Source organism: Cupressus sempervirens, chromosome 11 (genome assembly GCF_028749045.1).
Source record: "Cupressus sempervirens isolate cs-2001-9-10 chromosome 11, ASM2874904v1, whole genome shotgun sequence".
NCBI classification, from domain to species: Eukaryota; Viridiplantae; Streptophyta; class Pinopsida; order Cupressales; family Cupressaceae; genus Cupressus; species Cupressus sempervirens.
The window spans coordinates 625,605,513-625,624,108 of NC_143128.1; the positions used below are offsets into that span (position 1 = coordinate 625,605,513).

Below are 18,596 nucleotides of genomic sequence, written 5' to 3' on the forward strand. Positions count from 1 at the left end.
ATTATTTACTAAATTTATATTTCTACTATATTGTTACTGTATGTACCCTAAAATGGTCACCTAGACTATGGGCCCCCATTATTCAATTTATCAAATTTCCTGAATCGATGGATCGCAATATGTTATTAAATCAATTCAAATCATTTTTTTTTATCAAATTGTAATTAATTTAATTATTTAAATATTTCCTAAGGTTTGATCATCTTATTCTAAATCTTATTTAATTAAAGGAAAACTTCTCTTTTAATTAAATTGAATAATCCCCTTTTAATTAAAAGCAAATCCCTCTTTTAATTAAATAAATAAATCCCACTTTAAAAAAGGAAATTAAATAAATTCTTTTTTCCTCTACACTTAAATGAACATATTTCTAAGTGAGATTCCATTTAATTTTCCTCCTCTTTTCTCATTGGTGGAATTTTGTCTCACACGGATCATTCTTTCTCCACCCTTGATTAAATATTATTGCCTCTTAATCTTGATCATCCATTTTTCTTTATAAGGGAGAGCCCTCTCCTCATTTTTGACATCCATGATTATGCTATTGTTATGCTGCAAGTTTGGAGGCTGATTTTTAAAGGAGTTTGAGAATTAGGGTTTGAGCCTTAGGGTTTGGACATTAGAGCTTCATTGCAACTTCTCTCTTCTTGTCTTATCCTCTCTTGCATTCATGGCTTCCATCATTAGGTTTCATCATTGCATTTTAATATTATCTTAGTCATATTTATTTTCATAGATTAATATTGCATTATTATTTCCTTTCTTGCATTTCTTTGCATTGTTATCATTTAGGTTAGCTTGCATCTTCATTTGCATTCATATTTTGATCCTTGAATCTCTCATTTTATGGTGTACTTTCATGGGCACAAACTAGGTCAAACTGAGGATCTCCTTACAAACCCTTGCACTCCATGAATAGAGAGCTATTAGTCACCATTTAAGACCTCATTCTCGAGCAATCTTGGATAAAATGATTCATAGAAGTGTGTCAACATTTTAGCACACATCTTTGGCACCCACCATGGGGAAACCCACTCTTACATGTTGGTTTTGGCTATTTTTGGAGCTAACCCCCTTGTGCAGATTTGTTTAGAGATGAAAAACCCTAGATCTTAAAGATCTGACCATATCTCCAAAATGGCTAGGTTTTTTTGTCTAAATTTTTTTTTAATGATTGGCGACATATCATAGAAGCTCTTGCTAAAATTTTAGATTTTTTCAATGTAATTCATATTTTTTATAATTTTTACTTTATTTTTAATGAAAATCATTTTTGGGAACAAATTAGTGAATTTTTTGGAAATTTCTATAGTTTTGGAAAGGTCTTTGAATACTAAATAGGTCCAATTATTTATGTTTTGATTTTAGAGCTCATATGAAGGCTCAAACATCAATTTACAAAACTTGGTCTATTTTGATAAAAATAGGTCCCTAGGGTACAAATAAAAATATTTTTCTAAATTTCTAACATTTTTGGAATGGCCTCTATTTTTTAATAGGGGTCTTTTTTTTTATATTTATGATTTTGGTTTTGAATTTATAGCATATAGGTCCAATCTTGTTGACTAGGTTTAAAATCATGATTAACTTGCACATTATTTGCACAAACTTCAATGCATGATATGAGTTGTCATTATTTATGAAATCAAATAGTTCAATATATTTTCATGTGAATTTTCCTATCTATTCATGATTTCATGCACTTGATTGAAGTTTGTGAAGGTAACTTGGAGGTCTAAAGAGCATAAAATGGGAAAAATTGGAATGCATGAAATAAAGGTGCACACATTCCAAACCTTCTCATTTCAATTATAAAAAGTGATCATTGTGTTCTTTTTCATTGTAAAATAATTTTCTTTCTTTTTTCAAATTTTTTGGTGTGTCTTCCCAACATTGAAAAAAGGGCTTAAAATGAATCATTCACATTTGAATTTGAGCTTAAAGTAAAAAACACCTTTTGTTTTGTAATCCCCAAGATTTTCGTATTGGTGTTTTCTTCTTGCATCCTTCTTAAGGAGTTTGAGGGGAACCTAAATAAGGGGTCTCGATTTTTGTTTTTTTAGGGGGCCTACCTAGAGAAGTGATCACTCTAGGGGACAACCTCAACTCCCATGTTTTGATGGAGTATAAATAGAGCATGACTTGAATCTAAAGACATGTCTCTTGGAAGTAGCAATATTGTCAATCTTGGCTAGGCCCCAAAGAACTTTATACCTTTGGGAATTGAAGGTGGAGATTGGGTTATTTTTTCCTCTTGGTTATTTGGTAGTAGTTTCTTTCACCTGAGGATTTGGGTCTCACATACCTTGCGTATATTGAGAACATCCCCTAGTTGAGCTTGTGCATCCTTATATAAACTTAAATAGGTTGTTGGTGTGTTTGATGTGCTTGAATGTTTAGAACATTCCCCACTTTGAACAAAATGGGACACGTCCATCAAATTGAGCCTTAAGGATTCTTTCGTTATATATGCTTTCAAAACCACTATGGGCTTCAAACCTTGTGCTACCAAACCTCAGTCAAGTCTAGATAATCATGAGCTCTCCTCTACCATTAAAAAGTACCTAGACTTACCTGCTAGTCTCCCTAGATACATGATAGATGATCATGAGTTCTCCTCTTTCGTTAAAAAGTATCAAGACTTATCTGCTAGTCTCCCTAGACACATGATAGAAATGAAGAAAGTGCTAGAGAAAGGGATTGCATCATTACATGAATCTTCCTTAAGCCTTTTGCATAAATGTGAATCATCTTCTTTAAGGTCTACATCTTCTACTCCAAGAAATCAATTGTTTTCATACTCTAGATCCAAATACCTCTTGAGAGAGAAAGTGAATAATAACTTATTTGAGAATATGCCAATATTTCAAAATAGACCTATCTTTGACCGAGATGAGAATGACAAAAATGGTCCTAGACATACTTTTGAGAGAACTTTTACTCCTTTGGGATTTTCATATGACATGGTGCTTGAGACCTTAGTTGAAAAAAAGATCATTACTTTACCATACAAATATTCTACACCTTATGAACCTCAGTTAAAACCTTATTGGTGGAGAGATGATCACTATTGTGGCTACCATACATGCAAAGGTCATAAACTTGAAGGTTGTATTGCATTTAAATGTATAATTCAAGATCTTATTGATGACAAAACCATTGATGTTGAAATTCCTAAAGACCTTTGTAATGAAGATGCTTCTCTTGTGAAAAATCATGTTGATGAACCTATGTCAAGTGATGGTTTCCTTGATACCTCCATTTCTTCCAATGCTTATGCATCTCTCAAAATTTCAAAGCTATCAAACATTCTTCCATCAAACAAAGGTCCTAATGCATTTCATGTAGTTCCCTATAGTTATCCTCAAGGGCTACCTCTTAAAGAAACTCAAGCTAATCTACACTTGGCTGAAAACCATTTTCATGCTTATAAGACTAAAGATCCTCAACCTTTATGTGGCATTATGTCTACTATGCCAACTCTAGCTAGTCCTTTGTTACTCCTTCAAGATCCTAGCATGCAAACCTCATATACTCGCTTGTCCTTAGAAGTGGATCCATGTCAAGAGGACTCTCAAAAAGATAAAAATAAAAATGTCAAGAAAGATCATGATCAAGCACTCATTCATCTCCTTCAAGATGTCACCCCTCCATATCCTATGTCTTATCCACCTCCTAAGTATGATAAAGACACTACTTCCACTATTTCCCTTGAGCTTACTGAAAATTGTGAAGAAATTTCTATGCCTATTTTATCTAAAGAAACTTGTCAAGATCAAAAAACCCCTCCTTGTTCTACTTTTCCATATTCACTTCAAAATTATGCTCAAGCTTCAAATACTCTTATCAAAGGTGTTTCTCCTATTAAAGATACTCATGAGTCTATTGATGGCCTTGGTCACATTGCTCACATTAAAGATGTTAATATCCCTATTCACTATCCCTTCACATCTCCTAAATATATCCTTGGTCCTTATCCATCAAAGCTAAAGCCTTCAAAACTTCCATCTATTTTGGGACCTTATGTTCCTCCATCTCCTATTTTCACTCCTATCTCATTTCCTAGCTCTCCTATCATACCTCAATATCAACAAAGACACTCATCCTTGATGAATTCTAATGCATCTATCCATATTGTTGGTGTAAATAAGTATTTACTTATTAAACTTACTTAATTTAATGCATTATTTAATTATTTTGCATTATTTTATTATTATTTTAGGTGAGACACTTAGGAGTTTGTGTACTCTCATTGAGTTATGCAACTCTAATTATGCACATGGTGTCTACAACACAGGAGTATGCATCGTTCATTGAGTTTTCATGATGAAAACACAGTTATCCGCACTCCTCATTTAGCGCATGTTGTCTAATTATGCACATGGTGTCTACAACACAGGAGTATGCATCATTCACTGAGTTGTCATGATGACAACATAGTTATCCGCACTCCTCATTTAGCACATGTTTTCTACACCACTGATTTGCGTCCTACACCATTGTAGGCTTATCCCCACATCATCGCACTTAATCCTGTGCTCAATGGAGGATAACCCATATCTAGTGGACATGTGCTTGGTTGTATGACATATCATGATGTTGACTTCTATGCATTCTAGAAGCTCTCCTGAGGCCTTTATATTCAGGCACTCCTAGTTTACTCTCAACCAGTTATTGAATGAATATCGTCATTCTGATCATACTCTATCTATTTTGGTCTACTGTGTGCTTGTGTTGAGTTCTTTAGTTCTTAGGTGAATTCTGGCCTAAGCCAAATTCTTACATAGTATCAGTGCTAAGGAGGATTCTCATCACGTAGCTGTTCAAGACCATTCATGCTTCAGCACCTCGACACAAATCCAGAGGATTTGCAAAAATTGGGAGCATCTAGAGCCAAATCTGACCTTATCGTTGCATCTGGAGCATCGATTCGGTGAAGATCGACTATAAATTTCCCTATCTTGGGTGAAATTTGATCAGGAGGCAAAAAAATTTTGCAAATCAAAACTCGGAGGCCCCGATTTGCAATTAGGTATGATCGTTTCATTGATTTGATTATTTAAATTTTGGATCTGAATTAATTCATCTCTGTACTTCTAGGCATTTTTTGGATTTATTTATTACCCAGTTAGAGAAATTATTTTTAGCCGAACTAGGCAGTGACACCCCGGCTTGGCTCTATTATTTGTTGGTGGATTATTTATTTTGCAGGGTTTAATAGCCACTAGACACCTCTGCAATTTGGGCCATATACCTTTATAAATTCAATCCACCAGATCGGACTAGACCATCCATTGGCGGCCACAATCATTTTTTGGCAAGCATAATCCCATGACTGCCAGAAAGCCCAAATCGTGGCAAGCCTAACCCTCCAAACTTCTGGCCATCCTTCACTTTACCGGCACCATGGGCATATTTATTTGCTTTTGGCATGTTTGAGGTTTTAAAAATAATCAAAACCTTTACACCCACGCATGTCGGACTAATCTACAGTTCTCCGGCCACTCCTTTTCACAGTGAAATCCCATCATGGAATATTTTGTTTGTGTTAGAGATCCCAACACCCATTAACGGAATTCTAACTTCGCAATCTCCCTCTGGTGACATTAAATAGTTTGGCACCCACAAAGAGGATCTTCATGGGGCAATTCTACAAAGATTTCGGTGCTGATTTCCCACCCAGCGCAGACCCTCCACCTGTCCGCCATGTGGAGATGTGCCACACCAGCATCCTAATCACCTTGCACAATCAGTGAACCCGCACCACAGCAGATCCACATGGACCACCGGTGAATTAGCATCCAGTCAGTGTACGAATTTTTCCCTGTCACATGTCTGTACAATCCGTATAGTGATGACATCATGTTGACATCATCAGAGGCCAGGGAGATGCTGATGTCATCTTTTAAAGAGCCTAAATTTGATGCTTGTCTAGACATCAAAATAGGGAAAATTATAACTATTGTGACGATCGTATGAACGTCAAATTTAACCCCATATTTCGCTCATGCAACCCCTCTCCAAATTGATTTTGGTTTTTGTAGTCTGACTTTGGGAGGCCATAACTCTCACATCCAGACTCCAAATTAGGTGCAATTTTTTTTGAAATTGGGTAAAATTTTCTAAATTTTTCAGTGGTGTAGCTATTTTCTAGTTTTGGTGCATGACTTGTTCAAAAATTGCATTTTTTGGCAATTGTACCTAGATAATCCTACATTTTGCAACTTCAAACGCTCTATATGGGCACAACTGGAGTCGAAAATAAGTTCTATTTTTTTTTGAAAGTGCATATTTTTTCATCTACTTTCCAGATCTAGCATCATATTATAGGTTTGTGTGGACAAAATTGTCACTTTCAGAAATAGGGCCTTTCTTTGCTTTGTAATGCTTCAGAATTGTAGCACATTGTAAAGTTTCAGATTTGTACTCCATTAAGAGGTTGTAACAAGAAAAATCAAAAATTTGTGAAGGCCAAAATTGCCAAGTGGCCCATTGTAATCACACTACTAATAAAGTGCCCAAAGCATCTATTTTGGGGGGGGTTTCTTGATTTAGTGAAAAGGGGGGGTGTTCTTGGTGTTGTGTTCTCTCTTTTCTACACTTTTCTTTCATTTTATGCATTATGGGCAACTTCAAGTTTCCTAAATTAACTCCTCATAACTATGCTTTGTGGTCAATCAAAATGTTGTATCACTTAATGCATAATGGAGTTTCACAACATGTAGATGGTACTCTTCCTAAACTAGCAGGTGATAATATTTTTGCAAGTGATATTTCAAATTAGGTAGTAATGGATAAGAAAGCCCTAGGTGATATACTTTTGGGGGTAGATGATAAAATCATGTATCAAATCAAGAAATGTACTACATCCAAGGAAGCTTGGGATACCCTCGAAAGCCTTTATGGGAAAGTCTCTGAAGAGGATGTGTTCAAAATAGACGATGAGTTTGTATCCTTAGATCCTAATTCATATGACTCAATATAGGACTTCATTATTAAGGTGAATGAATTAAGGAAAAAGCTTATTGATTGTGGGAGTTCTATCTCATCCATAACAAGCTACCATTGGAGTATTCCACATTTGTATCTTCTTTTAACACCTCAAAGACTACCTTAGGGTCTGCCTACAAGAAAGTCACTTTTGATGAATATGCTAAACTGTTGGATGATCAAGAAAAGAAGTTGAAATCAATGGGGATTCTCAAATCACCTCAGTCCAAAGCATTGGTGGCCAATTAGGGTTCTCAACATTCAATTGGATAGTCTTCAAATAAAGGAAAGCATAAGAAGAAATGGAAGAAGGAAAAATCTGAGGATGCAGAAAAGACAACACCTCAATCCAATCAACAAGGCAAGTCCTCAAATTCCAACATGAAAGGGGACAACAATAAGGAGAAGAAGTGTGCTTATTACAAGAAATCCGGTCATGAAGAGCATGAGTGTTATCTCAAGAAGATTGATGAGTTAACCAACATCATGAAGAAACATAATGTTCCATTTCCTAATGCTTACAAGGATAAAGGGTCATCTTCAAATTCAAAGGGCAAAGGGCAAGCACTCATGGCTAATTCAAACTCTTCAAAGGAATGGATATTTGATTCAGGTGCCTCATATCACATGGCTTCTTCAAAGGAGGATTTTTCTTCAATGAAGCACTCAAAGGTACCACACATCTTCATGGGGAATGATAGTAAAATGGAAGTTGAAGGAAAAGGAAACGTGGAGATGGAAAATGGAGAGTTTCAAGAGGTTCTCTATGTTCCAAACCTAAGTTTGAATCTCCTATCAATCTACCAAATCACTCACCTTGGAGATGGACATAGAGTTGAGTTCCTTCCTGACTCAGTAAAAGTGCACAATCTTAAAGATAATTCCTTGGTTGCAATGGGGAAAGTGAATGATGACAAGAGATTGTATTCTTTCTCTCATTTTGTGCCCAAGTCTTCTTCAAAGGCCTTGTTATCACAATCACATTCAAACATGCAATTATGGCATGAGCGGTATGGTCATCTTGACTACCGCTATCTTCAGCAACTTTGCACATACCACATGGTGAAAGGTCTACCTCAAATCAACTTTTCTAAGGGTGAATGTTCAACAAATTTAGTGGATATGCATCCAGAGGGGAAGTTACAAAGAGGGAAGTCTTCAAGAGCAACTGGTGTTCTTCAAATGGTTCACATGGTATTAGCAGGTCCTTTTGCATCTAGCCAAGGTCACTACATACTTACCTTAGTTGATGACTTTTCAAGGTTCCCTTGGGTCTACTTTCTGCATAACAAGAATGAAGTGTTGGACACATTTCTAGCCTTCAAGACTCACGTAAAATGAAAATCCAGAAAAGCCATCAAAGTACTCCAAATGCATAATGGAAACATGGATATGAACAGAAGACTTAAGGACTTTTGTAGACATGAGGGAATTGATCTTCAGACTCTGCCAGCATTCAATCCACATAAGATAGATGTTACAGCTTTGAGGATCCGAACTCTTAAGTCTATGGCAAGTTGCATGATTCATTCCAAGTCTCTAGATCCATCATTAGAAGTCAAAGAAATCTCGAGTGCCACTCACATTCTTAATTGTTCTCCTCATCCAGCCTTAGATGGAAAAACTCCTTTTGAGGCATGGTGCGGTAGAAAACCTATTGTGACACACTTCAGAGTCTTTGGTTGTCCTGCATGGGCAAACAGATCTTCCAGGGGATGCAAGGCACAATCACCTTGGCCTTGTACTTTCATTGGTTATGAAGATGGTGTAAAGGCATATAGACTTCTAGATCCTGAGACACATCAGATATTTGTGGAGAAGGATGTATATTTTGAGGAAAGTTCTCCCTGCTTGTCCTCTACTCCTCTTCGCACATCATACAGTGTGGATACTGATAGTGATTTCAGTGATAGTGCTTCAACAGATTCAGAAATGTGGGGTTCTATCGACAGTTATAATGAGAGGTCACTTCATCAGTTCAATCCACATGCATACATAGCCATAGTGATAGGTCCAAAATAGCAGGGTACTTCCAATCTTCTAGATATAGGTTCAGTGACAGATTTGGGAGATAGTATTGATGATTTGCCTCTTCTTCTTGATACAGAATTACCTTCTTCAGTTGTCACAAGAGCTCCAACTGACTCTCTTGTTCATTCTCTACATGATCGATCCTCACAGGTTGAAGTGATTGTGGATACTTGTGATCAGCAGTTGCAGTAGCGTTCTTCATCAATTGCAGAGACAAAAAGTTCTTTGGGACAGGTTCTTCACCTAGTTGAACAGGTTTCAGAGACATCACTTATTCATGGGATTCTTTCCATGCACAACGGAAGCATCTCATTTGTACCCTTGGCATTGTTTCTTCCTAAGGGGAGGAACACCATTCTACAATCTTGGATCAGCTTCTTCATTGGAGCAGTCACTGTTTGACATTCTTCTTTTGGGGGGGGGGGGGGGAGCCCATCCTATCTCTCTACCTCTTCTCATCATTCTCTTATGTATATACTAGATATATGTCATAATGGGGGGGTCTTGATTACTCCATCCATCCATGCATCCCTCTTTATCTCTCTTTTTGAGGGAGGGTTTTTCCCATGAGGTTTTCCCTCTTTCCCCGCTTTATGGGAGATTACATATCATTATGTACATGGGTACCTAACATGGCCTAGTAGCCGGGACCCATTCTGCATTGCATCCTAGATTTTGTAAGCTTAAGGGCATTCCCCTAAGTTGCACTTAAGGGGGGGTGTTGGTGTAAATAACTATTTACTTATTACACTTACTTAAGTTTACTTAGGTTAATGCATTATTTAATTATTTTGCATTATTTTATTATTATTTTAGGTGAGACACTTAGGAGTTTGTGTACTCTCATTGAGTTATGCAACTCTAATTATGCACATGGTGTCTACAACACAGGAGTATGCATCATTCACTGAGTTGTCATGATGACAACACAATTATCTGCACTCCTCATTTAGCACATGTTGTCTACACCACTGATTTGCGTGCTGCACCATTGTAGGCTTATCCCCACATCATTGCACTTAATCCTGTGCTCAATGGAGGATAACCCATATCTGGTGGACATGTGTCTGGTTGTATGAAATATCATGATGATGACTTCTATGCATTCTAGAAGGTCTCCTGAGGCCTTTATATTTAGGCACTCCTAGTGTACTCTCAACCAATTATTGAATGAATATCATCATTCTGATCATACTGAATCTATTTTAGTCTACTGTGTGCTTGTGTTGAGTTCTTTTGTTCTTGGGTGAATTCTGGCCTAAGCCAAATTCTTACACATATAAACCATCATATAATCCTTATTCATACACAAATCCCAATTCTTTTGGAAGCTATTTGGATGATCAATTTAAGAAAAAATATAAGAATCCATTGAAAAATGAATATCACTATGTCCCATCTAATCGACATGTGAATCAAAAGAAAGAATAATTATTCAAGAGACCACAAAGGTCTACTATCCAAAGAGATAAATCAAAGAAAACATGGTTTCCTAAATCCATCATTGAAGAAATATGTTCTAAAGCATCCAAAGGAAAATAAAAATCTAAAGCTATATGGATTCCCAAATCTCTTTTAAAAGACTTGAATATTGAAAAAAAGTCAAAGTTGAAATTCAAGCTTCCAAAGACTTCCATTCCATCTTCTTCCAAAAATCTTTCTAAGAATCTTCCAAAAGCTTCCACTCCATCTCCTTCCAAAATTCTCTTACTTCCTCATACATCTAAACCTCAAGCTATTTCATCCATGATTACTCCATCATTTCACAACCCTTCAAGTTGTGTGTTGATCTTGATCTTGCCTACTTTCTCACGTACTCTTATGCAATATTTTCAAGCCTACACTTACCTACTATCCATATTCCTTCTATCTTTCCAAAGCATAAAACCTTGTCCTCCATATACATTATCTACCATCTCCTTTCCATCACCATATTAGCATCTTTGAGTATATTTATCTATGGTCTTGGTTTATCATGACTTATCCTTCCTATAGGAGCACTATCTAAATTGAAATAACTTGAGCTCTCTCTAAAAAATTAAAATGAAAAAAAAATCCTAAAAAAAAGAATAAAATTTTAAAATGGAAATGTGCCTTGGTGAAAACTACTTCTTGTGGCACCTTGGTAGCAAGAGTAAAGAGAAATGAATTCATCGTATGGTGAAAACCACTTCTTGTGGTGCCTTGGATAAGTATCATGATGAAAACCTGGCAAACAGGCATCATGTGTAATTATTCTCTAATCCTTCTATCCCATATTTCCTCTTTGATCTTGACAATGTTGAGCTATCCTTGCATATTGGCTATCTTATCCACAAACTTCCCTATTATGCTTTCTTATTCACTCATAGCCTTCATATATAGCTTCATTCTTATTTCTCTATCCTATTGTTATCCTATCCATTTGACCTCTTGGTCTTTATTACACAATGAAAAGCATGGCTCTCATAGGCCTCTTGACATGCCTACTTTTTTGGACTACATGCTTTCATGCTATTTTGATTATTAGCTTCAACTACTTCTCCCACATGCTATCTCCTTTCATGGCTTTCTTTTCTTGTCCAACATATGCTTTATAGGTTACCTTTCCCTAGCTTGGGTACTCTTGAGGAGTTAGTCCTTGAGGATCACTTTCACTTGCTTCATACACTCCTTTCTTATCCATCATATCCACTAGCTTTTTGCCCCTTCATGTCCTACACCTTGCTAGACATTGGGACAAAATTATGTGATCTTGCTCAAGAGCAAGTAATCTCCAAGTCATTCTATATATATATATATATATATATATATATATATATATATGATGCTAAAAAATCCTAAAAAACATAAATGTCTTGAAAATTGATTATTTTAGTGAAACCCTAGCAATAGGAGCTTTGATGTATCACCAAAAAAAAAAATCAAATATCTTAAAAATACAAAAACATTATAAAAAGTTCTAGAAAAAAATAAAAAATCTTACCAAGTGTTGAAAACTTGGAAATGGGCACTACTTGAGGCCTTTGCACCCCCATTTCTTAGCGCATGTCCTCGACACTTGGCCTTTCTCCATCATTTCTTGTCCTTGTTTCTATGTTTTGGAATTGGTCTTTGTCTAGGGGCATAACTGTGTTAGCTTTGATCTTTTGGATGTGTTATTCTTTAGGACACCTCATAAACGGTGTTTTTCAACACCACCCCAACTATATTTTTCAATACAACCCCTGACATCGAGTGTTTTTCAACACTTATTGGTTTGGTCTTACTTAGTTTTGTCATGTGATCTTACCTACTTGCATGCATTACATCCTTATCCTCAGAACTCAGTATCAGTTAACACACTTAAAATTTTTAAACACAAACACTTAATGCTTGACCTATGTCATGATCTTTTCGTTGTGTGCTGACTATTATTAATTTTTGTTGAGTGTCTTTGTTTGATAAGTCTCTCTAGGTGCATAGCTAGAGGATTTTGTGCATGGGGCATGTTTTTATTTGTTTTTTACTTGTGGGTGTCGTCTTGAAACTCTAGAGTTTCTCTTGTTATCCCCTTGAAACACTTAGGAGATTTGAGGCATCATCCTTGACTATTTTTGCACAGTCATGCTTATGGTCATCCAGGCATCTATGCCTTGATGCGAGCATGGTTTGGTTATATTAAATTGGGTAAGCTAACATTGGAGTCTTCTTGACATTTATGTCTTTGATGCTTATGTTAGAATCTTTCCACATTCCAATTTGATATAAATCACATTCATATCTTCATAGTTGTGCTTGTAATTAGTAATGATTGTGTGATTTTCTAATGTTCGTTAATAATGGCCCAATGATAAAAATAAGGTTTTTTAAATTCTATAATGAATTATGGACACAAAATCCTATGTCAGAGTTGCTTTATTGCAAGTACACTTTTGCCTTTTCATGTGGCTTGCATTATCAGACTTCATGTTAGTTTACATTTTTAGGTTGCATTATGAGTCTGAGAGGGTTTTCCCTTCATCTTTCTTGTGGACTTTTAATCAACTGTGGTCATGTTTTGATCTTCATTTCCTTATCTTCTTTCATGATCTCAATCGAAATTTCTATCTTAAATAGTTGATTAATTTTGGGGCATTCTATTTCTTACGAAAAATTTTATTTTCTTCTTTTTTTTTTTCCATATCTTCCAAATTTCTACCTTCCTTTCACTTTCACCACACTTCTTTTCTTCTAATTCACCTTTGGGGCATAATATTTCATGCTTTTTGATCTACCTTGATTTTCTAATTCTTATATCTTTCATCTTACATCAAGAACCTTATCTTTAGTTCGATTTGACTAAAATTTATCAATTTGTTGTTTCTCCTCTATCTCATTTTGATTTTGATCATGAGGGGGCTATACTTATCAAATTCAATCCTTGATTTAGTTTTATCAATTTTATACTCGACTTTTTTAAGTCAAAATTTATTTGTATTCTTTGTCCTAATGTGTTCCCAAATCTACCACACATCTGGGTTGTTTTGTGATCCCAAATCGATCTCACACTTCAATTTCTTTTTTTGATTACATGTGTTCCCAAATCGATCACACATTAGTCAAAGAGGGGCAAATGTATGCACCCTAAAATGGTCACCCTGACTATGGGCCCCCATTATTCAGTTTATCAAATTTCCCAAATCAATGGTTTGTAATATTTTATTAAATAAATTCAAATCAATTTCTTTGATTAAATTGTAATTAATTTAATTATTTCAATATTTCCTAAGGTTTGGTCATCTTATTCTAAATCTTATTTAATTAAAGGAAAACTTCTCTTTTAATTAAATAAAATAATCCCCTTTTAATTAAATAAATAAATCCCACTTGAAAAAGGAAATAAAATAAATAAAAATTAAATAAATTATTTTTTCCTCTACACTTAAATGCACATATTTCTAAGTGAGATTCCATTCAATTTTCCTCCTCCTTTCTCATTGGTGGAATTTTGTCTCACACGGATCATTCTTTCTCCACCCTTGGTTAAATCTTATTGCCTCTTAATCTTAATCGCCCATTCTTCTTTATAAGGGAGAGCTCTCTCCTCATTTTTGGCATCCACGATTATGCTATTGTTATGCTACAAGTTTGGAGAGTGATTTTTGGAGAAGGAATTTGAGCATTAGGGTTTGAGCCTTAGGGTTTGGACATTGGAACTTCACTGCAATTTCTCTCTTCTTGTCTTATTCTCTCTTGCATCTATGGCTTCCATCATCAGGTTTCATCCTTGCATTTTCATATTATGTTAGTCATATTTGTTTTCATAGATTAATATTGCATTGTATTTCCTTTCACAGATTAGATTTCTTTTCTTGCATTGTTATCATTTAGATTAGCTTGTATCTCCATTTGAATTCATATTTTGATCCTTGATTCTCTCATTTTATGGTGTACTTACACGGGCACAAACTAGGTCAAACTGAGGGCCTACCTTACAAACCCTTGCACTCCATGAATAGAGAGCTATGAGTCGCCATTTGAGACCTCATTCTTGAGTAATCTTGGATATAATGATTCATAGAAGTGTGTCAACATTTTAGCACATAGTTACTATTATTTCAAAAATATATTACTCTATAATTTGATCTATTATATTCTTATTATTTTTATACTAATTGTACTAGTTTCTTTACTACTAATATAGAAAGGGGAATAGTATACTCGTTGCTACACGTTATTAAAAAATTGATAAAATATGTTCTTATTTTTTAATGTGTGTGTATATTTAAATTTATTAATTAATAGTTAGGAATTCTTTAATTAATTATTAATCTATCAACCCTCTAATTTGGTATTATTATAATATTTATTATCATGGCCCCTTATGAACCATTTCCTTAAGATGACCTTCATTCATCTATTAAACCTCCTAGTATGTTTATGTTTATTAATGGTCCATATTCTTTGTTCTTCGATGGTATAAAACCCTTCTTTCGAATATTTATTCATATGTGTCTCATTTCCAATCCATGCAAGAGGGTTTTTTTTGTTTGTAAACCTGAATCCTAACAATTGTAACCTTTAAATGTGACAAACAACAATAATTAGCCTTACCTTCCATCAATATCTACATCCTTTAAAAAATAAAAAATAAAAAATCAATACATGAATCAATAAACTAAGAAAGGGTTGGATTAGAAGTGTCCTGTAGAAAGACATTTTAAACTTTAAAATTAAGCTTGTGCAATTTTAAAAACACCATGTGCATATCAACCTTTAAAACTATACAAAATTAAATCTTATTATGACAAATTAAATCTAATAATATTTATATAATCCTATATAAAACATAAAAGTAGGCACCACTTCATTTGGCATGACACTCTATTGCACAAAGGTCCATCACTTTAAATGTGCATCCTTAATTTTCCAAGTATTTAATTAACTTAATCAATTATATCGACCCAGTGGAATTTAATTGAAAACATCTCATTACATTTTATATGAAGGTTAGATGTTGCTTGATTTATTGAAAATATTTAAAATTAACTCATGAATGCATATTTTAATTAATAGCTTAATGGGCTATATAGGTCCAATTGATTTCTCCTATAAAGACATGCAAAATAAGATATCTTCAAAACTCTAAGGACTTATGTGGGATTCACTGAGAAAAATCCCTTAAATATTTTCATGGAATCCATGGATAAACTCTTACACATTTAGTATTATATTAAAATTCTTTACCATAAACCTAAGGTGTGGCGAGACAGAGCAAAGGGAACAACAATATTGCCAATGAAATGGAATCAAGTACAAAATATGAGATGGGGAACAATGCAATAAATTTTTTAATATCAATTGAACTCTACATTCTCACAACTCAACTTTGATTCAAACTAAAAAATTTATAACAATCCTTGCAAGCTACATATCTTGAAATTTCTAACAAAATATGGGTCTCATCATGACTGTACCAAAAAATATATTATAGTTGGCATTTCATCATGATAGAACATGTTACGAAGAAGTGATATCCTCTTAAATTTTACAACTATTATTAGTGATAATATATATAGAATGTTAATAATGTACTTTTGATTGTAAATTTTAATTACTTAAAATAAAAATAAATAAACAATCCATAGTACAAATAGGTCATGATGTCTAAAGAACATTGTTTGTGTGTTATTATGTCTTGGACATTCTATTGTGAACTCTACTTCACTTTTAATAAAATATCTCAATATTGCACATTGACATAGAGTAAATAAACAAATCCAAAAGAGTTGAGTGGTTACAACTGGTTTTTGCCCTCATAACAAGTAAATTTATTTACAATTTAATTGTAATCTTACAAATAATGTACTTATTAAAAGTTCTAACAAAAATGTGAGTCTCGTCATGAGAGTAGCAAGAAAGAATAGTAAATATATTTAAAAGTTTGTAATAAACTTTACAAGTGTTGTGAATAGCAACATCTATACATGAATCATAACGCATCTTTGATCATTTTTTTAAATCAATTGTAATAAAATAAAGCATCTATATCATTATGTATGGCAAATAGATCATGATGCCCAATATAAGTTATTTTGTGCCATACATAATATGTATGGCAAATAGATCATGATGACCAAAATAAGTTATTTTGTGTGATACATATTTTTGTATAACAGGCCACTAACTCCCTGCAAAACAACATATTTTCACTAGATTTTCAACATCGTCTATATTTTATATAAAACCACAAAAATAATGAGATGAGGGACACAAAAAATTTAGTAAAAATTAATCTTTTGTACGGTTTTGTCGGAGCTTAGCCCAAATCCTTCACATATTGAAAAGCTTCTGTCCGCCCATTCCACTGATAGTGTACTAAGAAAGCAGAGAAGAAATGGGGGAAGGAGGACTGAAACAGGTGGGAATTCTACTCACATACCCTTTCCTTCCATATATGATCGAATCTCTGGACCGCAAATTTACAACATTCAAGCTCTGGGAAGTTCAAAATCGAGAGGCATTTCTTGCAGAACATTCGCATTCGATCCGAGGCGCGGTGTGCAATACAAAGGCCGGCATGAATGCAGAGCTCGTCGATTCGCTTCCCCGGTTGGAGATTGTGGTCACCAACAGCGTTGGATTCAACAATGTCGATTTACAAAAGTGCAGGGACCGAAATATTGCGGTGGCAAACACTCCCGATGTCTTGACTGATGATGTCGCAGATCTAGCCGTGGCTCTCATGATCGACTCTCTGCGCCACATCTCGGCTGCTGATCGCTTTGTTCGCCGCCAATTCTGGCCGGAAAAGGGAGATTACATGTTAACGACCAAGGTAAGGGTTTCACTGCATTACAATTTATTGTTTGCCCTTTTTCCCCCCTCTTCAGTAGGGTTTGGTAAAATGCAGAAAGGTTTTCGTCATATTATATGAATCCGCTGTTAAATCACAATGTTCGACATATATATAGAGTCTTTCAAAAATTGTAGATTCTGATTCATTAGAATCATAAAATAAGTTCTTTGTGTGTAAAGGGCTAGGAATTCGGCATAAATATACAATCTTTCAGAAACTGTAGACTGTAATTCTTTAGAGGGAGGAAGAGAAATTGCTTTATTGAAAGAGATTACAAAATGAAGATGAACTGGTTTATCGATGTCACAGATTACAGTTCTCAGATAAATCTGATATCATTTTACTTTCTAATGTTTTCATTTGGAACATAAACCACCTTCAAAATTCTAGATTATTGTTATACTTATTTCCTAATAGTGTTTATGCAGGTAAGTGGAAAGCGTGTTGGAATAGTTGGGCTTGGGCGTATTGGTTCAGCCATAGCTAAGAGGGCAGAAGCTTTTGGCTGCAGTATTGCCTACTACTCAAGGTCTAAAAAGCCTGATGTATCTTTCATGTACCATTCAAATGTTGTAGACCTTGCAGCTAGCAGTGACATACTTGTTTTGGCATGTTCCTTAACAAAAGATACTCACCACGTCATCAAGAAGTCTGTTCTTGATGCATTGGGAACGAAAGGCACGCTTGTGAATATAGGTCGGGGTGCCCTTGTAGATGAGAAGGAATTGGTGAAGGCTCTAATGGAAGGTCGGATTCAAGGTGCTGGTCTAGATGTTTTTGAGAATGAACCTCATGTTCCTGAAGAACTGTATAGCTTAGAAAATGTGGTTTTGATGCCGCATATAGGAAACGCAACGTGGGAAACGAGGAAGGCAATGGCAGATCTTATTGTTGGGAATCTTGTGGCACACTTCTTGGAACAACCTTTGCTCACCCCTGTACCTTAATGAAAATCAAAACTTGGCTAAAACTTAATGTGGGACTATAATGTATTATTTGTGGAAGCTATTCAACTGTTCTGTAAATGAAGTTTTACATATCTTATCTTTTTAGAGTTTAAGCTTGTGATTTCATTTTATACGTTGGACTAAACTTTGATTTTATACAATTTACTGCGTTACTCTTTTTTATACGAGGAAGAATTAAGATTTTGATACTGTTAGTCCGTAAGGCAGGAGACTCTAGCTTTTGATTGCTATTTCAACATTTTTTTGGTACTTGGAGACGATAGTTCAAGATAACAACTAGCATATGAAGAGCATATGTTATTATTCTA

At 34.8% G+C, this 18,596-nt stretch overlaps 1 protein-coding gene across 1 annotated transcript; it reads left to right on the forward strand.

Moving 5' to 3' along the window:
• The first annotated feature begins 16,790 nt into the window (after positions 1-16,790).
• Positions 16,791-18,380, forward strand: LOC149531257 (hydroxyphenylpyruvate reductase-like). Its single transcript, XM_089810652.1, has 2 exons — positions 16,791-17,299; positions 17,749-18,380. Exons 1-2 carry the CDS (start codon positions 16,859-16,861, stop codon positions 18,265-18,267), a joined length of 960 nt encoding a protein of 319 aa, XP_089666778.1. The 5' UTR covers positions 16,791-16,858; the 3' UTR covers positions 18,268-18,380.
• The last annotated feature ends 216 nt before the right edge of the window (positions 18,381-18,596 follow it).